Source organism: Vombatus ursinus, unplaced genomic scaffold, assembly GCF_900497805.2.
Source record: "Vombatus ursinus unplaced genomic scaffold, bare-nosed wombat genome assembly UNPS02014794.1, whole genome shotgun sequence".
Taxonomy (NCBI): domain Eukaryota; kingdom Metazoa; phylum Chordata; class Mammalia; order Diprotodontia; family Vombatidae; genus Vombatus; species Vombatus ursinus.
In genome coordinates this window covers 17,411,736-17,439,624 of record NW_020954572.1, presented here as the reverse complement: position 1 = coordinate 17,439,624, position 27,889 = coordinate 17,411,736, and the positions used below count along the sequence as shown (strand labels likewise).

Below are 27,889 nucleotides of genomic sequence, written 5' to 3'. Positions count from 1 at the left end.
AGTTCTATCTACACATTTCTCACACCTTTCCCCTCCTCTATACTCACACAGCCACCAGCCTAGTTGAAGTCCTCTTCAACTCCTTCCCTCTTGGATTACTGTAGTAGCTTCCTAATTTGTCTGTCTGCCTCAGATCTCTTCCTACTCCAACTTCACACAGCTCCCAAAGTTATTTTCCTGAAGCACAGATCTGACTATGTCACTTTCTTACTCGATAAACTCTAGTGGCTTCCTGTTGACTTCAGAATCAAATATTATTTCATCTTTATCTCATTTTAAAATTTCTATTTTGTATCTTTTTGACAAGCACACCCTTGGAGACAGTGACAACGAGAGCTAAGCCACACCTGGGAACCCACACTTGGGAACTGTGGGAGTGGCTCCTGTCTTTCAGTGCATGCATATTTTGGTTATCTGACCTTTTCATAATCTGTACCCAAAAAACTACCACCATTTACATCCCAATAAAGTGACTTGGTACTGATGAAAAAAAAAATTTCTATTTTGTATTTTATAATATACAGTAATTGTTAGTATAGCAGTATATTTATATAACTTACAAATAAGTAGATATATATCATATAGGGAGGGATCAAATTTATTTTCTAATAAGGTACACAATCAAAGTAATTTAGAGATCACTGGACTATAGGAATGATCCTAGCTACTGTTGCTGCAGCTATTGGGAGTGTTTTTGGAGTCATGCTTATTCAGTTAATTATCATACAGCAACTATGCATGGCTGATGAAGTGTGTAGTAAGGGTCATACTGAGCTGGTTGTCTTATTTCTGAATTCTCATTCATAAATAATCCCACTTTCCTTTTAAAAAATATTTAATACAATTTATTTTGATACTCATACAACAAGTTTCCCCAAAACCTCTCACATAACATCTCTCCCTACCTCAACAAAAAACATTTCCTGAATGAAAGCAGGTTTATTGCTTATTAAAAGAAAGAAGGAATGTGTCCTTTAATTTGAACAGTATGCCACTAACACTGACATTTGGGATGGTATTCCCCTTTTATAGCCTGAGAAAGTTCTAGTCACATAGGAGAAAGTAAAAATCTCTTGTAATCACTTTATCCTCATTAATGCCACAGTAGTGTTTCCCTTTATTTGATGATGTTATCCTGTGTGTACTGTGTGTTTAATGTGTGAAATTTCACTTGACATATTAATCATTACAACAAAGATTTTTATCTCTGGACTTATTTTAGCATACCCATTCAGAGAACAACTCATTATTGTGGCTATAGTAAATGATGGTGATACTTTAAATAGAATGACATAATTTTATAAAAATAGATTTTCATAGCAGAACAGTTGGAAAACCAAACAGCATAAATGTCCCAAGTTAATGAAGCAGTGAAATGATTCCTTAGAGATTTTTTAAAATTTAGTCTGCATTATGATGCTGAAATATTCTTTGAAGTGTTTTTTCTCTCTTCTAGGCTAATATAGCTTTTTATGATTGAGAAATTTTGATAATGACAATTTGTCATCTCCTTTCTTCTTTTTTTAAACAAAGTTTTTCTGTATTTCCATTTTATGTTTCCATCAGCACTTTATCTCCTAATTTGAACTAGATGTCTATGTCAGATTTTTGATATTTTAAATAATGACAAGCAAAAAGTCAGACAAAATACTGAAATATGTCTTATTGAGAGAATGATAGATTTTGTCCTACTCATATTTTTATGGTATTTATCATTCTAATATATTAAAGCTGTGGTATTGCCTTTGTGGGTTCTGTGCTTTAGGATAGATAAGGCCACACAGTCATAGATTCGGAGCTGGAAGGGAATATAGCTAGAGGTCTAGTCTAACCTGCTCAGTGACTTGCCCAAGGTCACTCAGGTAGCAAGAATTTTAATGTAGGACCCCTGACTATCTCATATCTATCTATGTTTAGTTACTTCTGTGGGTAGTAGCATCTAGGCTTCCTTTCCCCTGGAGTGAAGGGGGGAACGTGGGGGGGCATCAAATGTATATGCTTGATGTATTTTATTCCATAACAAGTTTCTAACATACTACCTAATGGCAGTTGGAAGTTATTAGTCAAGACAACATTTATTAAGCTCTTACTATATGCCAGGCACTATGTTAAGTACTGGGAATGTAAAGGCAAAAACAGTCCCTTCCCCCTCAAGAGCTTCATTCTAATGTGGGTGACAACATGTAAACCACTAGATACATTCAAAATTTATACAAAGTAGATGGAAGGAGGTAGGAGATAGAAAGGCATTAGCAGCTGGGGGGACAGGGGAAGACCTCGGGGAGTAGGTGGATCTGAGCTGAATTTTGAAGGAAGTCAGGGAAATCCAGTGGCAGAGGTGAAGGAGCAGAGGATTCCTTGCTTGTACAGTAGGTACAAAGGTATGGAGATGGGAGTGTTGTGTTTGAGGAAACTGCAAGTAGGCCAGTGTGGCTGGGCATGGAAAAGTGCATGGAAGAGAAGAGGTGTGAGAAAACTGGTAGGGACTAGGTTATGAAAAGCTTTGATTGCCAAAGGAATTTATATTTGATGCTGTTGATGATAGGGAACCACTGGAAATCCTTGAGCACGCAGGCAGCGAGTTCTATTCTGTGATAGTTAAATGAGAAATTTGAGTTTAGTTCATATGCCATGGATTAAAAGGAAGATAGTTACTTTATCTTCCCATATGAAGATTACATGTTTTATTTTAATTGAGATTTTTGTTTATACTACATTCCTTTACAAACATGCCCTGTTTGATAAGAATAATAACATTAATTAAGTTTAATTAATAAGGTTCTTTGATAATGCTAAAACTCATAATGCTTAAAAGGCTATTTTTAAATTAATCTAGATATGAAATTTCTTTACTTGTGGTGTCGTGATGAAGCTATATGACAAACCATACTGTTGCTGGTAGATTTCTGGTTAATTTTTCAATATCATCACCTAAGAGGAAAGAGGAAAGGTGGGATGACAGCTAGGTGGCATGGTAAATAGAGTGCTGCTGGAATTAGATTCAGGAACACTAGAATTTGAATCCCACCCCAGGCACCTACTAGCTGTGTGACCCTGGGCATGTCCTTTTACCTATCTTAGCCTTAGTTTTCTTATCTATAAAATGGGAATAAAAATAGTATCTACATCACAGGGTTGTTTTAAGGATCAAATGAAATAACATGTGTAAAATGCTTTACAGGTATCTTTTTTAAAATAATAAATTTTTGACATCTTTTGTTGTTATATCACCTAGGTCCCCCTTGTGTCATTTTTGCATACATGATGGTTATGAGGTGAAACCTTAGGTGTTTTGATTTGTAATTTTAATTTTTTTTTTTATGATTTGGAGCATTCTATGGTTGTTGATAGTTTGCATTCCTTCTTTTGAAAACTTCCTCTTTATAGCCTTTGACAACCTATTTATTGGGAAATGGCTTTCCTGGTATATTTATATAAATTTCCTTCATATCTTGGATATGAGACCTTTATATTTGATAAAAAGATTTTTCCCAATCAACAACTTCTTTTCTTTTGGCTGCATTGAATTTGTTCACATAAAAACTTTTTTTTTTATTAAATAACCAAAATTATTTTTATCTGTCATGATAATTTCTATGTCTCATTGGGGTAAGAATTCTACCTCTAGCTTGTAAATCAAGTAAGATAGTAGGCCCAGACTAGCAGTGTCAGTTTATGTCACTTCAAAGGGCTGAGTCACCTACTTTTCAATGTACCTCCTTCCATTCTCCACTAAGTAGACAAGCCACTCAGTCATGCATCTGACAGTAACAACCCATACTTAAGGAATATGGGATTCTAGCAAATTCTCATTGCAAATTTCATATAAGTAGATCAGTGTATACAAGTGTGGTGAGAGAATAACTGTGATATGATGAAATTGAGGAGTAGGTTATATGTAGAGGAAGCAATATTGGATTTGGAGTCAGCTGAAGCTTAGGTTCAAACCTTACCTCTAACAATTACTAGCTTTGTGACTAGGGGCAAGTCACTTGGCATTTCTGATCCTCAGTATCCTTATCTGTAAAATAGGGATAAGATCTGTGATTCTTATCCCATAGCATTTTTATTAAGATAAAATGAGATACTTCATATAAAGCTCTTTGTAAACAATAAGCACTATCATATAAATGTCAATTATTATTATTCCTAAATGAAAAAATACTATAGAGCTCTCAGTTCTCAGGTTATATGTCCTTAATTCCAGCAAAACAGCATTTTAAGCTTAATATCCTGGTTGGAAGTAATAACAGGAATTAGGATGATAGAATAAATTTCTTTTAAGACAGATAGTAGAATTTTAATGCTGTTGTTCAAAAATAGAAAGTTTGAATATATCTTAGCACTAATTAGTTCTTAGCAAAGGGCCTTTATGTTATCATCTTTTAAAATAATATATTATCATCCATATTTAAGTTAGCTTTTAAATTACCCATTGGAATCACCTTAACAATAGTGTTATCCATTTTATGAATGAATCCAGACTAATTAAGTCTATGTATTTATTTGATACCTCAGCTTTCAAGTTTTCTAAGACATCTCAGTTTGTCCTAACTTGACCTATTCTTTCTATAGTTAACCTACTATTTCTGGTGGTATTAATTAATGTAGCCCTATTTTGTGATTCTTTTATTTGACTTTCTGCTTTTCTTAGCCTTCTTCTTTTCATAAACCTAGACAATCTTAGAATTACAGGGTGCTTTGAAGAACTGACCAAATTTTAATAACAAGAATATATGAAGAGTTGTCTGCGTTTAGGTACCGCCATATTAAATGCTGAAAGCACATAGGGAATTTCTGATTCCATAATAGGATTTAAGAGTATTGCTTACTTTGTTTTAACATCTTTAAATGTTGCATGTTGAAGGAAAACAAATATATAGTTGCTTCTTTGTAGAAAAATTGTCACTTTTTACTGGTTGCATTTGTATCATTTATGTAACTTTTGGGGAAAGAACAGTCAGTACTGCCAAAATATCGTGGTGTTGTTAAGAGACAATCTCTGAATTTCTTGGAAGTAGGCTATCTGAATCTTGACGTTTTTCTTAATTCTCTCTTTTTGTTCAATTACTTATTCAACCTATTTCTGTGCATCATCTTTTTTGGAGGGGAGGCTCCAAATTGACTTCATCTTCTCATGTCTTTTTTCTTTGAAAAATCTCTACTGTTGTGACTAGTTTTAACTTCCTTTATCCAAGAATTAGAAATACAAATGGGCTGATGAACCAGCTGTGAAATGAACCAGAGCTCACCAGTTTTTTCCATTCTGCTTTACCTTTATCACAAGCAAAGCAGTTATTAAACTTCTTCATGATAGTTTCAGTGTATATTGGCCCTAATGCATTGTTACTGTCTCCAAATATAGTTTTTATAGCTCCAAGTAATTACATGGTATAAGTTTAATATATTATATAATGAATTACACTTTTTTTGCAATCTTGTATGGCCTTGTTTCTTTAAAACTTTTCAAGGCATCGTTTCAACTGAAATAAAGTTTAAGCTTATTTTCCAAAATAAATCAGAAAGCATTGTGAAGGAAAACACAAACAAATAGAGACTGCATCACAAATAGACTTCCCTTTTAAAAAGTTAAGTTCTTACATTATCAGCCTCATCTTTTAATTGGTATTTAGACTAAGAAATCATTTTAATACTCTCTAATTTAATTTGGTGTTGATCTCAAATGCCATTCCTTTTTATCTTCATGAATCAGCCATACATTTTTGATATGCCTAAAATTACTGTATTGTCATTATCATTTTAATAGCTTCCTTGAATGGATTTTTCATTATATCTAGTAAAAAAAAATTCTACTTGTCTCTTAGTGATTCATAAAGTGTATACTTTTTCTGAACAAGATCAATATCTATAAATATATCTTAGTACCTTATAGACTTTGTTTTTCATTTCCCAATTCAAAATGTTTATTATATTCCAGTCATCAGTTTTTCCTAGGATTCCAAACTAACTAACCTAGTCTATAGCACCAGAAAAAAAAAAGTACACCATGAGAATTAGACTAATTTAAACTGTATCTAAAAACAACAGAAAACCAGAAATGCTCAAATATTGCTCTAATCACAAAATAATGATCATACCCATTTTCTCTTAATAGAAATAATTTTAGTTTTTATCATAAAGTGATAAAGTAACCAGGTACTTGCTAGAAAAACCTTCAATTTTGAGGAAAAATCTAGAGTTGAAAATGACTGGTGTTATTTGGTTTAAAGAAGTATCACATAACTGAGCACTAAAGTAAAATTGAGAAGTTCTTAAGAGTTATTTTTAAATGTTGCAGTCCTATTAACTTTTATCTTGGCTAGCCTTCACAAAATAAAGTTTTTTCCTAACCAGCACCCTAAAGTTGCCAGGATTCATTAGCCTATCCTCTGCTTGGCTTTCAATGTAGGTTCCTTTCTTTCTTTTCTCTTTGCTTCTGACTTAATCCTCTGCCTACTTCACAGGCCGGTTCTTTGATGAAAATGAATCCCCTGTTGATCCGCAGCATGGCTCTAAATTGGCGGATTATAATGGGGATGATGGTAACGTAGGTGAGTATGAGGCAGACAAGCAGGCTGAGCTGGCTTACAATGAGGAAGAAGATGGTGATGGTGGAGAAGAAGACGTCCAAGGTGAGCGTGGGGCCTGACCTCCGTGCTGTGACAGTGAAACTCACCTCTGGCTTACTAGTTGAATTTGTGTAGAATTTTTTTCCATTTCTTAGAACTGCCTTAATACAAAGGAGGCTTGTATAATTTTTCAGTTTAGTTTTTGTTTTAAAATTTTTATGAATGTTTTAATGTAGTTGTGGATTCTGAAATTATTTTTAGAAAATTGATATTTTGGCTTGTAATCGTAAATGTCTTTGTGATCTTGTTACAGTTTGGAAATTTAAAATCTTCAGCTTTGAATAGGAATTAATGTTCTTTCACATGCCTCTAGACTTTATTAAGGCAAATCCACCAAAAAAAAGAACTTTTGAGGCTTCTAACACTGAAAAAACATTTCTAAACTATCTATAAATAATACCCAGCTAACCCTTGGGCTACAGGGGTAGTTGGCATGAAAAGGAATGGGTTCCTTCTCCACTGAAGATCTATTTAGTTCACAGTTGTTTTGGCTTATTTCCCTTGGATTAAAATGTAAACTGTCATCCTCATCAGTTCATTAAGATTAGAGATTTTTTTGTATAATACACAGATTCAACAGATTTTCCTTGTTAAGTGTTACTTCTGAGCTTTTAATTTAATGAAAGTTCAGGAACTGCCTGTGAGCATGCTGCCCTTCCCATGTTCTAATACTGCATGTATTTCAGGGAATGTAGTTTTGTTGCCATTTTGCCTGGGCTGCTTTCTGGATCTTTATATGTAATTTAGTGTAGCTTCCAGTGGAACTTTTTTCTTTTCTACAAAAGTTGATTATGAAATTAAACAGCATGTGTAATGTATTTATTGTATGTTATAATACTGATGCATGGGAAATTATACTTTTGTGGTTGTAAGTTTAACTTGCTCTTGATTTCTCCCTTGCTGCCATTACTGTAACTAAAGTTTCCACTTTAAAATGTGTTGTGAAATTTAAAAGAAAATATATTTCATTTTTAAAGTATTGCACAATTCACAGGAAAAAAAATTTGAGCCACCAAATTTTATGTAGGCACATGCCTGTGTATTACTACCATAGCTTTCCAAGGTTAGAGTCTTAAGAAAGAAGATTGATGAATGGTAGTTAAAAATTATATGAAGAGGTATAAATGAAGATTCCTTATATGAATAAACTTCTTTTGTATTATTAAAGCAACTGTAATTCTCTTTCTATCTACCTATCTTTATTTTAACCATCTCCTCCAGAAAAGCTGCCTTGGCTAACTTCATCCCACTGATCATTTTTATTCTTTATCTTTATTCTTTATATTTTGGTTGCATATTATTTTGAAGTTATTTGTGTTTTGCAATTGTCAAGCATTTTTCTTACATGTGTACCCAGTTAGATTGTAAGCTCCTAGAGGGCAGGAATTAGTTTTTTGTTTTTGTTTTTTCCTTTTATTTGTCTCTTCAATCTCTACTTACTTCCCCTAACCAGTATCAAATAAATGTTATTGACTGACATCTTCCCCTTTCACTGAGCTTTTGTGCTTCTAACTGTGATTTGGTGAAATGTCCCATTATCTTCTGGCTTTATTAACTTAATTGCTTATATTTAGTTCTGTTTCTAGTTTTCTTTCTGAAGGGCTTTCATATTTTTTTCATCCAGCTGTAAGATAATTCTGGAGCTTTGTCTAGACCCATTATTTTGTTCCATCTGTAATTGACAATCTTTTTTTATAATTTGTGCTACCTTTCTAAAGCCAAATTTTGAAGGAATTTTCAGCTTAATAGTATATGCGTTCAAGGATGACCCTTGACAAAGTTAAGAAATAGGCCCATTCTACACTCCTTTCCCCCTCTCTTTTAGTGTACCTACTTAATCCAAAGCTCAGATCTCATGTAAATTTATCTGTCTTGTCACCTGAAAATAATAATAGCTGCAAAATTCATTGACATAAGATTTTAGTAACCTAAAATACCATATTTTAGGGGTATTTGCATTTTAAAGGACCTCTCATATTACCCCCATAAATTACCATAATTTATGAACAGAAATAAAATTTCAGGGTTTTTCAAATCACATTAGGTAGAAGATAGGTGAGGCATAAGATGGTCAGTCATGTACTCTTAAGTGATGATTTCATTTAGAATTGAATAAGAGTTTGAAAAAAATGCTTTTTGCTATTCTAATCACATAGAACTTTATTCTCTTAGAACTTGAGTAAAACACTACTCCTTTGGGTTTAGAACTAAACTTAAATGTACCAGTAACACTCAAGAAGAAGCATCAGGGTTGGGTATATGAACACTAGGCTATTTGTGGCAGATTTTTTGTGGGCAGGTAGTCTGGACCTTAGGGAATAGTAGCAAAGTGCCAAAGAAAGGCACAGCTGCTAATACCATAATTTTTAAGGTGGCAAAAGTAGTGTTTTTTGGAATAGTGGGATCATTTGCTATCGTATAAGTATTAGGTACAATCTTTCCATAGATATATTTTGAGTAATTGATGAACTTTCTAAAGTCACTGTTAAAAGAGCAGATAAGTTGATAGTTCCTGTGGGTTTGCTATGATAAAGATGTGTCTTATACACAAATATGTGCAAATTTCTTAAAACTTGTTACAATAAATGTTGAAAAGTGGGCCCCTATTCTTATAGATGTGTATACATATTCTGGGTCACAATACATATCAAAGGTAACAAACCATTTACAACATAGGCATGCATGCAAAGTTATGACATAAACCTGTATTCTACTTACCCAGTAGTGGTGCTAAGTTAAGTGATTTTTCAAAAGTAAAGAATAACTGGTTTCCAGTTTCTATTAGCTTTTATGACATCCTTTATGATGAGAAATATGTAGGAAATATTTTGTGTTTCTATGGTTTAATAGAGCATTGCAATCGGAAGACTTCAGTTTGAGTTTGGCTCTGATGTGTATTCCCCATGTGACTGTGGGCAAGTTACTTAACCCCTCTAGTCCTCAATTTCCTTATCTGTAAAGTCATATGGTTGGACGAGGCAAACTCTAAATATATCATCCTATGTTTCCTTAATATATTTTCCCATAGAAACTGTTTGATAAATGGTGTTTAGGTTTCTAAGTCAGCTGACAAAGGCCTACTTGGTCCATAAGGTAACTGAATTATAATATTAATAATGCATTGGAATCTAACCATCATTATGGCAACTAGGTGATTCAGTGAATACAGCACTGGACTTGGAGTCAAGAAGACCTGAGTATAGAGCTCTGGCCTCAGAGTCAGGAGGACCTGAGTTCAAATTTGGCCTCAGACACTTGACACTTACTAGCTATGTGACCCTCGGCAAGTCATTTAACCCTGACTGCCTCACCAAAAAGTTTAATAAAAAAAAAAAGGACTTGAGTTAAAATCTAGTGTCAGATACTTAATAGTCGTATGAGCCTGGGCATGTCACTTAACTTCCAAATGCCTCCGTTTCCTCATCTGTAAAATGAGGATAATAATAGCACTTGTCTCCTAGCATTGCTGTGAGGTTATGATGAGATAATATTTGTCAAGTGATTTGCAAACCTTAACGTGTTATATAAATGCTAGTTATTATCATCAATAACTGACTCTGTTTTTTAAAAGTTGCAGATTCTAACCCAAGATATACCAGGAGCCACCAGTAGTACGAAAAGAACCTTCTCTTATCACCCTAACCCTACAGATGGAGCTCCCCCCATCCAGGCCAGCACCAAATCTAGAATCCCTGACAAAGGAGACAACGACACTGTATTCCCCATTGCTCCAGCCACTGCTGGAGTCTCTAGCTCCCAACTCTTAGGGCTCTAATTCCAACAGCTGGTTCTCCAGGGGGCTTTGGCTTTAGGGGCTAAAGCTTTAGCACTAGCTCTGGTGACAGTTTGTATATAAGTCATTCATAAACTGGGGGTTTCTAAGTCAGAGACCAAACAAAAGGCATTTCCTTGGGAAATCTGATTTTGTTTAAGGCACATTTTTGGCATGTTGTTTCTTTACTACCACAGAATAAGAATAATTAGTCATAATGCATTGTGTTCTTTACTTTTCTGTGATCTAAAGAGTCCTACATGCAATTTCATTTACTTTCCTATAAATTGATTTCAGCAACTTCTAGAACAGAACTCATAATAAAAGGCCCTAAGACTAACAATTCACAGCCCTAGAACGCTTTCCATGGATTTTTACACTGAATGCTGGATGTACCTTTTTCTTTTCATTCAGTTCATTCAACATATATATTTATAGACTGTAGCTCAAACTGAGGATTAACAAAACAAAATAACTTCCATCAGTAATCCTATGGAGATGTCCACCTTGATTCATAGAATCCAAAATAGTTACAGGTAACTAAACAAAAGAACAAAGTTAATAGAAATGTATGGTAACCGGGTTTGGATAATTTTGGAAGGCAGGTCCAGTGATGTATGTTGGCCTGTACTCTTAAGAGAAGGAAAGTGAAGGAACACCATTGAGTTGTTAGCCCAGAAAACCTGCCTAGTTATTGAGATTCATAGACCCCATTTTATGGGAGGTAGCCAGAGGAGTGCTAGAACCAGCCTGAGCTGGCTCTGAGCAGGTTGTTAAATTTTTAGTGTGAGCATTTATACCTTGGGAATCTGCAAATACAAATTAGGGCTTGATTTTCTGTTTTATTGATTGTCTAGACTTAAGGCAGTGAAGGAAAAATGCTAATAATGCAGATTAAACTTTAAAGTATAGGTACTTTTTTTTTTTAAGAGCCAGTTCTTCAACATCTACCAACATGGTCCTGAAGATACCCCATACTTTATGATATTTCACTTTGTGCTGCAAAGGGGAATTGAGACATTACAAAATATTTCAATCAAGTGTGGGTAGCTTTCTAATTATTTTCTTTCCTTTAAGTACTATTCTGTATCGATGAAATTTTTGAATAGACTTTTCCTTTACAGAAATGAACTATATTAGTATACCCCATTTAGTCTGTATACGTCTTTTGCTTTAAGTGATAACGATCAGTCTATGTTCAATTTGGCGAGGTGATATCATAGACAGAAGCAAAGCAATAGCTCTTAGAAATTTCTATTCCAAGTTATGTAGTTATACTATAGCATTTAGTTTCAGGTAAGATAATAATGGTATAGGGGAAACAGCACTGGAGGTACAGTCAGAAGACTTGGGTTTAAATCTTAGCTTTGCTGCTTCAGGCATGTCACCCAACCCACCTCTACCTTAGTTTCCTCCTCTGTAAAACTGAGGATATTGGGCTAGATGACCTATATGGTCCTTTCCAATTGTACACTTATGATCCATTAAGACCCAAGGGCATCATTGTATTGCTGCATATGATGGGATTAATATTTATCATAATAGTGACCCTTGGTTAATGAGGAAAAGTTAAATTGTCTTCGGTATAGGAGGGAAATGGCATTTAAAATATTTCTATGCAAAATGGTCAAAATAAAAGATGTTTCTATGTATAAAGAGTACGTCTTCAACTAATTATAAAACTTACCTGTCCAGAACTACGTGTTCTCCAAAGGTTTCAGATGAAATTTTATTTTATTTAATTTTTTTTAAATCCCTTCTTTTTCTTTTTTTTTTTTTGTTTGGGCAGTTGGGGTTAAGTGACTTGCTCAGGGTCACACAGCTAGTAAGTGTCAAGTGTAGATGAAATTTTACTATAAACGTTTTTAAATGGTTTCTGTTGCAAACATGCAACCTTTTAAAACCAAGCATAAAATATCAGTACATACATTTGGAAAATTAAATAAAGACCATGCGCTTATAATGGAAGACATAAATATCTCAGTGGTCTTACCTCATTGTCATTTTCTTGTGGGGAAGGAAGTGATATAAATTTTATGTCCATCTTAAAAAACATTGAACGGAGGCAGCTATCCTTAAGCAGAGGGGAAAGAACAGTTCTGAGACATTGTTTAAAATGAATTTCTGCAGTAGCCTTTTTAAGAGTTTATTTTTGATGTGTAAACATTTCACTTACAGACGATGAAGAACGTGAACTTCAAATGGACCCTGCAGACTATGGGAAGCAACACTTCAATGATGTCCTATAAATTCTGTACTGGAGGAAAACTGCAGAAAAACTGAATTGCTGTAAAATGGAACCATTTCTGCTTCATTGTTTCTTGGCTTTTATTTTAAAAATCACCTGTAAAGAAACAATGATAAGAACCTTAATAGAGAACTTTAATAGAGAAATGTACATATGTATATATTTGAACTTTTGCATATTGTATAATGAAATCCAGAGATGTTTTTGGTTCTTTTATAGTTGAACCAATAAACAAAGAAAACAAAAACTATAATCTTTGCATTTAAAGCAAGCTAATGTATCTACTTCAAAATTTTAGTTTGAATTGTTTCCTTAAGTTGGTAAATTGGAAATATGGTGATATAGTTTATATGTTGAACATAGCATATCCAGAATGGTGGGAATAAGCTGAAAACTTTCTTTTATACACAAATATATTCTTGATTGATTCAATACATGTTCTGCTCCATCCCTCTGCTGCTCATTTCAAGTTTTTTGGAGAACGACACCTAGATACCTAAGTGTAAGGGGGATAGGGGATATAGGAGGGTAGCATGTGTGAAAACTCACCTCCCTACCCCTTTTGTTTTACGTGGGTGCTGTTTTGTGTTCTGAGGATAAACTTTCAAAAGGTGAGATAACCTGGAAACACATACATTCTTTTGATGGTTGTATCTCATCAATTGAAAAAATTGAAAATTAAATTGAAATTGAATTGAAGGGAAAAAAACCGGATGGCTATATTTTTACCTTTTTAATACCAGTACTATTTAACTGTAGGCAACAGAGATGATACTTTTTATATCTCCAGTTAAGATTGGTAATAGTGTTCATGATTTAAATGCCAGATCCTGGATGGGGCTAAATTGGCTTCATAGAAAACCTGATATCAGTATTTCACAGATTCTCTAGTAGTTTTAGAGAATTCTCTACAGTGCAGTATTTTCCTACACTTTATCAAAATGAATATACATGGAATTTTAAAACATTTTTGATGAATGTCCAAACTGTTAATAGAAGTATAATGAGTCTACAGCTGTTTTATTACAAATAATTTAAAAGTTTATATTAGAGAGGTCTGAGGTATATATAATTTGCTATTACTTAATGTTATTGTTAAAAACCCATTTATCTCATAAATATTTAAATCTCAGTTACTCAAAATTAATTTAAATGCAGATATCTTAAGACATTTGACCTATTTGACATTGTTGGTTTTCTATCTCACTAGAATTTGTAAGTTACGTAATTTTTGTAATCTGGTTTAAAGCACTTTTAAATTTTACAGAAATAGTTCTATTCACTTAAAAGGAGAATTTAAGAATGTTAACCCTAACTGCTATTCAGAAGGGCTACTGTTAATAGCACATAAACATAAAGATATTTTTCTCTTTCTGTACTCAGGTTGAAGTCTAAATCACAAATAATAGAGATAAGTGGATCACTCATTTCATTAACTGTTCCAGGTTTTGGGGAATTCATTTTGCAACCAGGAGAAGGTGCTGTAGTTTAGGCAATGAACAAGCTTTTTTTGCACCACCCCAAGATTGGCTCCTTTGTCACTAATAGGATAAAGCCTGCTGTGGAGAGAGATAGTTCATAGAACAATTTAAATACTGTTAAGGAGGCAGTGGGGGTGCAGGGGAGGTTGAAAAGACTTCCAGTAATACTGTGTATCTAATACTGTACAATCTTACAGAATTTTAAAACATTTGCCTTAGTTCCTTTGGCCTAAAACCAATCACTTGGGCATCTTAATAGCCATTACTTATTTACACAGTTAAATTTCTACCAGTAGCCTAAAATTTTTATAACCCTAGAAATCTAGATCCAATTGATAGAATTTCTCTTAGTATTATAAAAACATATACATCTCTTAAGACTGACATTCTACAGACTGTATTAGAAATGCTGGTTTTGTGATGTTTACTTCTGCCTTAAGATTTAATTTTTTATGTATTTTTGCCCCACATTGTGTTAATATGATGGAAACTTTGCTATTGCAATCACCACTTTCTGGGTCCTACTAAATTAAGAATGAATAAAAAAAACTTTTCATTTTATTGGTGCTGACTCTGATATATATGATATATATTACTATATATATATGATATATATGTGGTAGCAAATAACTGCAGTCTAATGCCAGTATGAAACTTTTTATTGTTACAGTATAATTCAATAATATTATATCTATAAAAACAAATACAAACTTGCAATGGATTGTGTTTAAAAAAAAAAAAGACCATATGTATCCAGCTTTGCTATGTTAGGGCACTGAGAATGAACAATAGTTTCAGGGACATGTTTCTAAAAGAAAGCAAAGATTTTTAAATATAAAAAACTGGAATAACAGTTAATTTTTACTCTTAAGATATTTATGCTTAAAATTCAAAGATAAAAGTAGTTAGCTGAACTCATTACCTATGGGACATTAGTTAAAGCAGTCTGACATGGTCAGGATTTTTCCATTTTTTTTCTCAGAATAAAAATGAATCCATTTTGGAATAATCAAACTCATCATGATGAAATACTATGAACTTAATCCTTTCTTCAGTTCTTCTTCTGTGCAATATTTCCCCAAATTTTTCATTCCATGCTACCTTCTAAATTTGCCATGGCATATTTGGAGGTGAGGCTCAGAGATTTCTGAAACAAAAATTGGTATATGAGTATCTTTTCATAGAGGGTTGATAGAGCTCTTTGAAAAAATATTTTACTGTCATAATCATTTTTATCCTCTAATCAAGAATATTACCCCCACTGCCCAATTCTTATTTTTTGCCTTTCTTTATACTGTCCCCAGAGAAACTTCATCTATTATCACAGTTCCAGCTGTCACCTCTCTTTGCATGGCCCTCAAATTTATATTTCCATCATTAATGCCTCTTTTCTGTACGTCATTCATGACGTTCCACCTACCAATAGGTGGAATTTTCCTTGGATGCCTAGTTGGTATCACAAATGCAATATATGAAAGACCAAACTCATCTCTCCCCCCCAACCATTCACACATACCACCCCCCAAAAAAGAAATGCAACTGCCTCCTGAATTCTCTATTTCCATTGCTGTGATGACAATGTGGTATAGTAGAAAGAGCACTTGCCTTGAACAAGAAGACGTGGAATTGAGACTCTTGTAACTTTTTAGCTGAGTAATCTTGAACAAAACATTTGGACCCCTCAGAGCCTCAGTTCCTACCTACCTCAGATTATTGTGAGGATCAAATGAGATAATGTATGTGAAAGCACTTTGTAGTGCTGTACACGTGAAAGGTATAATTATTCTCCCAGGCACACAGGCTTGAAACCTTGGAGTCATATTTGACTCTTTTGCCTCCTGTATACGATTATTTTACTGCCCTGTCAATTTTTTTTTTCATATGTGCCTCTTCCCCTTCGCTACCAGTCTAGTCAGGTTCTTATTACCTCATGCCCGAATCACTACTATAACCTAAATCATCCACTTACTTTGAGTTTACTACCTTATCCACTTCATTTTGTATGTCACCACCATATTCATTTTCCTAAAACATGACTTACATCACGTTATTCCCCTGCTCAAAAACTTTCCTTGGCTTTATCTTACAGGGAACCTCCTTAGCCTAATATTTAAAGCTTATTCCAATTGGCTCCAGTGTATTGATCTAATATTCCCCAAATCAAACTTCCATTCCAGTCAAACTGAGCAACTCAACATCACCTTGCTCATTCCTGTCTTGTGTCTTTGCTCATATTGTTTTAAATCCTCTCTCTTCATCCCCATGCCTATCCAAATCCTGCCCTTCTTTAAGGGCCCACTTCAATGCCCTTGTTTCCATTAAGCCTTTCTTATTAAAACTCATGGTCATGGTGATCTTTCCCTCCTTTAAGATCTCATACTATTTAGTGTACCATTTTAACACTTAGTCACAAATTGCCTTGTATTCTTCAACTTTTCATTCATAAATGTCTTAACTTCCCCAAATATTAGATTCCAAGCACCTCAGGGGCAGGAACCCTTATACTTATTTCCCCTACTGTGCCCATCTCAGCACTATGCAGATAGATAGTAGGTGCTTAATAAAACTTAGTTGTGATGAGATGCTACAGATGACTAATGCCAAGCCCTTCCTCAACATTGCTGTTTGAGAGGATGGAGAAAACGGAAATGTGTTAGACCAGCTCACAGAAATTCTCTTTTGATGGTCAAGCCGCTAGTTATTTATACAAATTCTATCTAGGTATCCAACAACTCAGGTCATGGAATACTGAATTGAGAAAAAGGGATACAGAGTATAAAATGAAAATGGAAGAATGATTACTAGGGAGAATGTGAACAATCATATCTTCAACCTTTTATTTTTAAAAAATAAAATAACCAAATTTTCACTTTTGGAATGGACTTAAGCAGTCAACCTGTACTTCAATAGGTTACTTCTGTTATACTGTCTCTCTTGGATAATTTTACCAGAAAAAAATGGATCATCTTAAGATTTCATACCTATTTTCTCTTGTGTCATTTGCAGTTATGTGATTAAGTTAGAACTTTGTAGTTAGGCAACACTGAACATCCTTTAGAACACAGGGACAGAACATCCCCAGGAGAAAGCATGCTTATGAAATTGGCTCAGTAGAGAGAGGCTGTTTACTAACATTGTGTCAATGTTAACCATTTCAGTGAATTTTTGTCATTGAAAAACATGTACATGATATGTACTGTACTTTGTACTGTATAAAGCAAGTTTAACTGCCCTCTGAGAGCTCATGTTTTAAATAGATGATGTAGATATAGACATATAAGAAAAAGCACATTTGAGAACAAAGAACAAAAATAAAATAGATATTTAAGGATCTACATGTCTGTGTGCAGTAGAAAAGGATTTGTGTGACAGTAGCTTAATGTGGGGAGCATGGCAATAATGATATATAAATTATTGCCTGTCTTTCTTTATCCCACCTGCCGTGATTCCATGACTCCATTAGGACCCTTAACATTGTCCTAAGCATCTAAATGGATAAGTGGTTCTGAATAAATGCATCTCCATATGCCTGCCTCTTTCCTTGACACCAGTATCTACATTAAAGGACTATCCCCCTTAAGGAATCCTTTTGAGACAGGCAACATCTTTATTATATCATGCCCCAGCTTTTTACCATTTTCTCTTCCTATTTTTAACCTAGTCCTCTCAAGTTAAATGTGAAATAACCAAAAACATGAGGAAACTTCAACAAAATAACAAAATTTAAAAGAATTTGAATGTTTTGGTGTCACCTGTGCTAATTTGTCTAATTTACTATGCAGAGTAAGCATATCGTGTGTTTCTCCTGAGCAGGGGCCATGTCTTTGTAATCAAGTTTTATAGGATCTTGTCTGCATTAGAAGCTCAATAAATATCCATGATAATTGTGCAAAACTTATATCCCTTTAAATATAATTTACAAATGGAATTTGTGAGTAAACTAGACTCCCCTGTGCAGCAATTTAGTAAACAGCTAGTCAACATATGTGTGTGCCTGACCAAAGCTCTAATGGGATGATAATGCCCATTAGGGCATTTAGATTACCTACAAGTGGAATCTTTAGAGACCCAATGAACAACAGTCTGGCTAATTAGTACAACCTTTTCTCTACCATACTGTCACAACTATTCTTGTTTCCTAGTATTCCTTTATCAACTCCCCTGTTATTGGCAGGTTATGCTTTCTCTGCCTCCCTTTTTGATACCTGCCAATTTCTAGTTCCTTACCTGGATAAAACAAAGCAAGGATCTTCCTTTTATGACACTGAAAATTCCAATGTGCTTTTTTGGTAGAAGAGATGGGAATTGAAGAGATTAGAAAATTAGGAGTAGAAATTTATGAAAAATGTTAAAGATCACTGTGTTGCATGTTACCTGTTGGTATGTCTGCCAAACATGAAACTGACCTAGAACAAAATTCACATTATAAGAGTAAGGATATTGAGGAAAATTTGAAAGAGGTATAAATAAGGAGAGCAGAAGCTTTTTGATACTATGTAGGGCTGTGTATAACTTAAGAACATGCTTCATAAGGTATTTTAATATTTCATTCAGGTTTTGCAGAGTAAAGTTTCTGTTACTTGTTTACTTATATATCAGTGAGTTGGAAGATTGTCCTCTCAGAACTGAATTAGGCAGTACTCGATTGCTAACATGGGGTAGAGACACTGGACCTGCCATTGTCAGTGAGGGATTAACTGTGAGTAGAGTTGAGGAGGACAAGTTTTATTAAAATAATCTGTCATGAGGAGGGAGATGGCATTATGAATATTTTCATTAATATGGGTCTTCTTAAAAAAGATGACTCCAAAGGAGCCGCTATGTGGCATAGTGGATAAAGCTCTGGCCTTGGAGTCAGGAGGACCTGAGTTCAAATCCGGCCTCAGACACTTGACACTTATTAGCCATGTGACCCTGGGCAAGTCACTTAACTCCAGTTGCCTCACCAACAAAAAAAAGCAAAAAGGTGACTCCAATTCAATAGTTACATGATTTCGTGGGTATGAAATAATAATAGCTAGCATTTATATAACACTTTAAGGTTTGCAAAGTGCTTTATAAATATTATTTCATTTTATCCTCACAACTCTGGGAGGCAGGTGCTATTATTATCCCCATTTTTCAGATGTGGAAACTGAGGCAAATGAGGTGACATGACTTGCCTAGAGTCATACAGCTAGTAAGTATCCGAGGCCAGATTTGAACTCAGGTTCAGGTTCTCCTGAACTCTATCCCAGCACTCTATCCCTTGTGACACCTAGCTGCCTCTGACATTATTCAGGATATAGTTGCTTTTATTGCAGGAGAGCAATGATGAGAAGCTATGTGAGTCAAGAAGGAGCCCCTAACACAAAGAACCTTGGGGTTGGGATAGAAAACTTGACTCAAATGATCAATCCTCAGGCTTCAGGTTTCCTCTGGTGCTAATATGGAGTGGCAAAGAACAAGAGAGAATTGAGAAACTTAACAACTAAAACTAGATGCTAAGAATTGTTCAAATCAATCCTTGAACAGAGATTTAGACTTCTCATTCCTCAAATAGTTAAAATCAGAGTATGACTAAGGGGGTTTAATCAAGCTGTGACTATTTAAGGGGTTTTCCTTACTGTCAGTTCTTATACCAAATGAATACTAAGATTAGTCAAAAAAGGTTGATGCCATCACTTCCTTCTGGGGCTCAATGACTCATTATTTTCTAGGACAATTCTTCCAAAGTGGACTTGATAGCCCAGTTACTATTTTCCCCTACCCAATTCCACCATTGATTAGAATGTTTGTATTTCATAATTCATCAGATGCCTCCTAGACACATAAAAGTACAAAACATCTTCCTTATTATTGTTAACATTTATCATTCAAAAGATATATTCTAAATTCCTATAAGCAGGCTGAGAGTCTTACAATCTCGTCACTGCTCAGATTCTTACAATCTAGCCAATAGCTCACTAATGTTCAGACTCCTTAAGAGTCTGGCCAATATGGCAGATCTTTAATAAACCTTGTCTTTGGCTGAAAGAAGGCTTGGGTCAAATTCTTTCAAGCAGGACCCGCTTGTTGTGATTTTGGGGTCCCAACACCCCTTAACCTCAACATTTTGGTGGCCCGTACAGGGAAACTGCCTAACCCCAAGTTCTTCAGCCAAGACAGGAAGGCATGTAAGCCTCCCACCCCAATCCTCCCTTGCTCTGCAGTTGAGGTGGCTCTCCAAGTACCAAGGCTTGGAGCTGCTTTTTCAGGCACAGTTACAAGGCTGTCTCTCACTCAGCCTGACACTCTCAGGCTTTTGGTCCACTGGGTCAATTGGCCATTGACCTGGGTACACCTTCCATAGCATAGAGGACAAGGACAGATGCCCTATCAGGAAGTGTATGCCCAATTCTGTCAATTCTCTCAGCGCTAGGGAATTGGGGGAAACTACAGTTGATTTTTGGTTCCCTGAGGCTTACTTACTCCCTTCCCTCTACACCCCTGAATCCTCCTTTATGGAGGTTACAGGGAAAAGTTAGAACAGCTAAAAATATCTTGGCAGATTCTGGAGGTTTTATGATTGAACATTAAGTAGTTTTGAAACCCCTCCTTATAACCCTGGTCACTCCTTTCTCCCACTCCTTTCCCTTGAGTCAAGAGGGTATCTGTTAACCCCTCTCATAGGAGAAGAGAGTTTCACCCTTTACCCTTCACCTTTGATTTTGCCCTCCCCCACCTAGGAAAGGAAGAAGGGGGGAAGGGCAGCAGCTACAGCATGGGCCCTGATGGGGTTGGGATCTGAGCCCCAGGAAGGAAAAACCCTGGACTTTCCCACATGACCAAATCTCTGGGGTTCATAATCCCATCAACTGGCCTTTCATTGTGGCTACACCCAATCTTCCCTCCATTGTTTTACCTCCCTATGCCCCCCCCCACCATTTCCCACCCTTAATCCTATCTAGGCTCCATTCTCCCTTGGCCACTAGGTCCAGGTCCCAGGAGTTCTGTACGCCCCAGCTTACTGGCCACTCCTAGGTCCCTCCCACAGACTTTCTGTATATAAGGTCCATCATGTCTCCATTAAGATGCTTAGATTCTTATAATCCAGCCACTACTAAGATTCTTAAAATCTAGCTACTGGTCAGATTCTCATAATCTAGCCAACAGCTTACTAACGTTCAGACTCCTTAAGAGTCTGCTCAATATGATGGATGTTCTAATAAACCTTGTCTTTGGCTGAAAGAAGGCTTGGGTCAAATTCTTCCGGGCAGGACCCGTCTGTTGTGATTTTGGGGTCCCAGGGCCCCTGAACCTCTAAACCGCATCATTTTGGTGGCCTGTATGGGGAAACTGCCTAACCCCAAGTTCTTTTACAGCCAAGACTGGAAGGTATGTAAGCCTCCTCTCCCTCCCTTTCTTGCTCTGCGTTGGGGTCGCTCTCCAAGCACCAAGGCTTGGAGGTGCTTTTCTGGCAGACAGTTATGAGGCTGTCTCTCACTCAGCCTGACGCTCTCAGGTTCTTGGTCCACTGGGTTGAAGGTCATGGGCCTGGGTACACCTTCCACAGCATAGAGGACAAGGACATGGACACCCTATCCGGAAGTATATCTGTTAATTCCCTTGGCGCTAGGGAATTGGGGAAAACTGCAGTTGCTTTTTGGTTCCCTGAGGCTTATTTACTCCCTTCCCTCTGCAAAACCTTGTCTTTGACTAAAAGAAGGCTTGGGTCGAATTCTTTCGGGCAGGACTCACGTGTTGTGATTTTGGGGTCCCAGCACACCTGAACCCCTAAACCGCATCAGGCCCACTGGCAATGGCCTTGGGCCATAAGGCAACCTTTGCCTAGAAGCATCACCCAGGTTCAGCACATCCTGCTCAAGGTAAAGAAGCCAGCCTCTGAACTTGGGTAAGCACTTTCTTTTAAAGTTGTAGTTTTAAGAGGCAGCTAGGTGGTGCATTGGACAGAGCACCGACCCTGAAGTCAGGAGGACCAGAGTTCACTTGACACTTATTAGCTGTGTGACCCTGGGCAAGTCACTTTACCCCAATTGCCTAGAAAAAAAAAAGTTGTTTTATAACTGTTAATGATGAGATGTTGATTCTCTGTATAAAGGTAATTTGGAAATGCATTTAACAAAATTGAAATCACCTGATTGGTAATGAATTTGTTTCATGTTTCAAATCGGTGAACTTTTTGTATCAGTTATGTCAAGCAACTTTTCATAATCTGGTTAGCACTAAAATAACCTGGCTATTGTTGATTATTGTTTTAATGTGTAAACTTGCCAAAAAACTTGTTTGGGTTTTGTCTTGCTGAGAATTTGCAAGTATGTAGAAATAATCTCTAATGATTAGCTTTTTACACCAGGACAAATTTAAATTTGAGATGTAAATCCTGGAAAAGTTTTTCCTAAGCTGTGATTAGTGAAACTTGCTGTTTGAGGTAAAAAAAGCTCATGATTTTATTTTAGGTTGTCTAATGGGTCATAATAATCCATCAATAAATCAATAATCCACCATATGAGACATGCCACAAGCTACCCAGAGAGAACGTGATACTGGTGGGAAGTCAGCATTGAGAAAAACTGAGAGGACAATTTTAGCCTCAGTCTAAGATGGGATCCTCCTGGCTCAGTTTCCCCATTATGTTCCTGGCTATTCCTGAGTCTAGCTATGAGGTGGATTTGATACTACATGGCTGGAAAACTGAATTACCTGAATCCAAACAAAGCTAACGATGTTTTTATCCTCTTGTATTTGGGCCCTAAATCTAGTCCCTGCTTTATATCTGGGCCCTGCAGTCTTTTCTGTCAGATTTGTGTCTTCCAGACTACAGACCATTCATCTATAGTTGGTAGCAAACAGCAGGTACCAGCCAATGTCTCCCATTGTTCCTTGGATGCAGCCTGTGCTTGGTTCCAGTCAATCTCCTCTTTGGGACCCCCTCTAGGCAGGGACAGCTCTATGCCCTTTGCCAGCAGGAAGCAGTTTCAGAAGCCAAGACCTTCGCCCCTTACCCCAAAAGAATTTGGGTCCCATTTGTTTGAGGGGGAATGATGAGGATGGGATCTAGACCCCAAAAAGGAAAAGCCCTGGACTTTCCCATATGGCCAAATCTCTGGCATTCACCTGAGGCTATAATCCCATCAACTGGCCTTTCATTGTGGCTACACCCAATATCCCAATTCTGTTACCCTTAACCTAGCCTAGCCCTCCATTGTCTTACCTCCCCATGGCCCCAACCCATTTCCCACCCTTAATCCTATCTAGGTTCCATTCTCCCTTGGCCATGTGGTCCAGGTCCCTGGAGTTCTATTACCTCATAGACTTCTTGACCACTCCTAGATCCCTCCCATAGCTCTGTATATAAGGTCCATCTTGTCTCCATTAAGATGCTCAGATTCTTACAATCTAGCCAATAGCTCACTAATGTTCAGACTCCTTAAGATTCTGGCCAATATGGCGGATCTTTAATAAACCTTGTCTTTGGCTGAAAAAAAAAATAAATTCCTATAAGCAAAGTACTGCACAGGGGACTATGAAAAATATAAAGATATACACATATATGCTCCCTGGCTTTTAGGAACTTAGAATCCAGTAAAGATAAGACCTATATATAAATAACAATAGAAGGTAGTGGATATTGGGTGCCTCATGAAAAGTAGAGGTGATAAATGCAGTAAGGAGGGAAATGACATTTCTGGTTGAGATGATCAAGGAAGGTTTCATGAAGGAGGTGGAATTTGCGAAAGATGTTAAAAGATATGATTTAGAAAAAGGTTAAATGGAGCAATTTATGGGGTAGGAAAGCCCATATTTTTCTTCTGGCACTATCTTGTAATAATAGCTATTATATACCTCTTACTATGTGCAAGGCACTGTGCTAAGCATTTTTATAATTATCTCATTTGATCATCAAAACCCCTGTTATTTCCATTTTGTAAATGAGGTTAGGTGATTTTTCCCAGGGTCTCACAGCTGTAAATGTCTGAGGGTCACATCTGAACTCAGTTCTTGATTCTAGGCCTAGCACTCTATCCACTGCACCACTGAAGTGTTCACCACTCCCTCCCCATAAAACTAGGCTTGCTTGGCACTACGCAATCAGCATGATGAACAATGGGTGTAAGTTGCAAAGAGAGGTGGAGGCTTGATGAAAGGATAAGCTTCCTAACAATTAGAACTATAGGGAAGTCGAGTGGGATGCCTTTGGAAGTAGAGGTTTCTTCCCTCACTGAGAGTCTCCAAAGCCAAAGCTGATGACTGCTCTTCACCTATGGGTGGAAGGGGCTTTTCTTCGGAAACAGGTTGAACTGAAAAGCCTCTGAGTCCTTTCCAGCTCTAAAATATTCTGTGATCTTGGAAGTCAGGGCAAACCGTGCTCATCATTCTTGCTTCCAGTGAGCCATGTGCTTCCTCTGAGCAATCTCAGGTTGTATCTCTCAGTTCTGGAAACTGGCCTCCTTAAAGATGTTCTTTTCTGCTTTTTTTGTCTTATCTTTTCTTCCATCTTCAGTTACTGTGCCTTTCCAGGCACAGGCTTTAGGGTGCCATTTTTCTTCCTCTGCACTGATTCCTTAGGAGAGTTTATCATGCTTATGGTCTCAAATATTAAGTCTGCTAATGATACCTAAAATTATTTCCAATGTGACATTTTATCCATCTATCTACTTATGGTTAATTACTTATAGTTTCAAATCTTACCTCTATGCTAATAATACCTAAATCTGTATTTCCATCTACCTACTGGAAATTATCACTTGGATCAATCTGAAACTCCACATACCAAAATTTGAACTCATTTTTCCCCCTCCAAACCAGTTTCCATTCCTAACTTAAGCAAGTCTTTCAAAGGTTCCAGTGTTCTCACATTCTCCAGGCTTAAAATCTGAAAATTAAAATTGACTTCTTCCTCTCCTTTGACTTCATGACCAATATATGATAAAGTCCTCTTGATTCTTTTTCTTTAATGTCTCTTACATCTATTCTTTTTCTCTTTAATTGTACATCCACCACCCTAAGCACAAGTCTTATCATCTCTTGTCTTTATTAATAGCTTTTTTGACCTAGACCTGTCCACATTCTCTGTCTACTCAAATCCAACTCATATTCTTTTTTGTTTTTGTTTTTAGGCAATTGGGGGTAAGTGACTTGCCAGGGTCACACAGCTAGTAAGTGTCAAGTGTTTGGTCTGAGGCCGGATTTGAACTCAGGTCCTCCTGACTTCAGGGCCGGTGCTCTATCTACTGCGCCACCTGGCTGCCCTTTTTTTTTGTTTTTGTTTTTGTCAACTCATATTCTTAAAAGACAGACAATCACATATATCTTAGAACTGAAATAACCTCAAGGAATAATAATATTTATATGGCATCTACTATGTGCCAGACACTATGCTAATTGCTTTACAAATATTATCTAAATGATCTGTTCCGGCTCTCGAAATTAGTCTCATTTTATAGATGAATCAGGTTCCATAACTTCTTCAAGGTCATACTACTAGTATATAATATGGATAGTGGCTAAAATCCAGATCTGTTTCTCATTAAATGCTTTTTCTATCAGGTGGTATAGTTGATATCCTGCTGGGCCTGGATTAGGGAAGACCTGGGTTCAAATCTAGGCTCAGACATTTTCTAGCTGTATGACCCTAAGCAAGTCATTTAACCTCTGCCTGCCTCAGTTTCCTCAACTGCAAAATAGAGGTAATAAGAGCACCTACCTCACAGAGTTGTATGAGATAATATTTGCAAAGTGCTTAGCATAGACCTGGCATGCAGTAGATACTTAATAACTGTTTATTCTTGTTCCTTTATTCTCCTCCCCTTTACCACACTACTGCTACCAAATATATACCTTAAATATTTTAAGACTCCACTACTTCATCAGTGTGGATATTCCCTCCATTGACACAGACTGAAACTCTATACCTTTTAAATAGTGTTCATAAATTGCTATAGCCAAAAATATGCATTATCTGTTGACTTAATTTCTGGCGATGAGCCTCTTCACAATCTGTTACTGATTGTACAGCTTCTCCTGCCTACCTATCACACAGGTTTTGTTGTAAGGAAAGTGTTGTACAATCCTTAAGGTGCAATATCAATGAAAGCTGTTATTTTTGGTAAAATTTAACTGAGTCTGTGCTGTGTTGGCAAAGCCTTTGGGAACTATGTTATCCTCTGTGTCACAACTGAAGTAGGTTTTAGAACAGGGTTTCAGGGGAGGATGTTCAATAAATCGTTTTAAGACACTGATTTTATGTCACTCTCTGACCCAAACCCCTTAGTGGTTCCCTACTGCCTACTGGAGTAAAAGTGAAAATCTCAGTTTATCATTCAAGTTCCTCAATAAATTTGTCCTAACATTAGGTTTGGCATTATAGCCCACATCATAGACTTACGTCCTAACAGTGCCACCAGCTGTGTGACCCTAAGCAAGTCATTTAACCTCTGAGAGCATCAATTTTCCCAACTATGGAATGGGGAAAATATGATTTGCTTTACTTCTTTCATAGAGATGCTTTGAGGAAAGCTCTATGTAAACCTTAAAACTTTTAAAGAATATTAACTATCTAGCCTTATTTCTTAGTATTCTCTCATTTACCCCCTCTCCATTAATTGGGCTAGTCTCATTATCCTTTAGTTATCCCCTATTTGTACCCTGTTAAAGTGTTTATACTGTCCCCCATTCCTGAAAAACCTTTAGCCTTACAGCCAGGTCCCAAATGTTTGCATTATTCGAATCCAAATTCATGCTTTCTAGTCAATGAAAATATGCAGTGCAAATTTGAATAACGCAGCTACTTTATAGGACTTTGGACCTAGCCGTACTCTCAATAATGCAAAATAGTTGAGGTATATTTCAATACCAAGATCATCTCTCTGCTGAAGCCCACTCTAAATAACTTCATCCAGATCAGGATTTTGGCTAGGAATACAGCTGAATCTACTTTGTAGCATATGAATATCTAACCAAGTTTCTTCTCGACCCTATAACTTGCAAAGGAAAAACCAGAAATCTTTTTGAAAAGAATACTGCCCCAATTTTACACTTATCTGGCACGGATGTGACTGTAGTCAAGACAGATTATGAAGGACAAGCCAAGAAGTTGCTAAAATTAATGGAAAACTCCTTTATATTTATCCAAACATAACAGTATGTGTCTAGCACTGGAACAACAGAAAGTTTCCAAGCAAGAGGCGGGATTCTAGGGCCAGGCCTCCTGGACCTGAGGAGGTAGAATTCTAGGACAAAGCCAACTTCCTGGAGCAAGTCTCTTGGACAGAAGATAAGTTATAGGACAACCCTGAATCAATATATATTATCTCATTTGGTAATCAGAAGGCACTGTTAACACCCCCATCTTAAAGATAAGTTCTTAAAGGTTTACATAACAGACAAAGAGTAACATGATTAGTAAATGGGAGAACTAGGACTTAGTCTTCTGACTAGAGTTCAGTATTATTTATATAGTATGGGAGTAAGAAATACCTATATGATTTCATTTGGTAATAAGCAAATTGCAACTGTACCGATTATAGTCATAATGGTAGTTGAGAGAAAGGAGCAGTGCATCTCGAATGTCTTGCATATAGGCAAAATTCATTCTAATGATCACAAAAATGCAATGGATCGTATCTTCTTTGGATTCGCCATAGCACCTCATACAATCTCTTACACAGAAGAGGTATTCAACAAATACCGGATGAAATAAATTGAGCTAGTATACAGAAAAACTAGGTTCTAGTCCTGGTTTTTTATGACAAGGCAAATTACCAGCTATATGACTTGG

At 36.3% G+C, this 27,889-nt stretch overlaps 1 protein-coding gene across 3 annotated transcripts in view; it reads left to right on the top strand.

Moving 5' to 3' along the window:
* Positions 1-14,691, top strand: part of CASC4 (cancer susceptibility 4) — an 84,667-nt gene extending 69,976 nt beyond the window's left edge. For 2 of the 3 annotated variants that reach the window (XM_027870106.1, XM_027870105.1), the window contains 2 exons: positions 6,465-6,632; positions 12,580-14,691. In XM_027870106.1, the coding sequence (XP_027725907.1) occupies positions 6,465-6,632; positions 12,580-12,650 (239 nt within the window). In that variant the 3' untranslated portion in view covers positions 12,651-14,691. The remainder of the gene's footprint in view (positions 1-6,464; positions 6,633-12,579) is intronic. The other variant, XM_027870107.1, reaches the window with a different exon arrangement.
* The last annotated feature ends 13,198 nt before the right edge of the window (positions 14,692-27,889 follow it).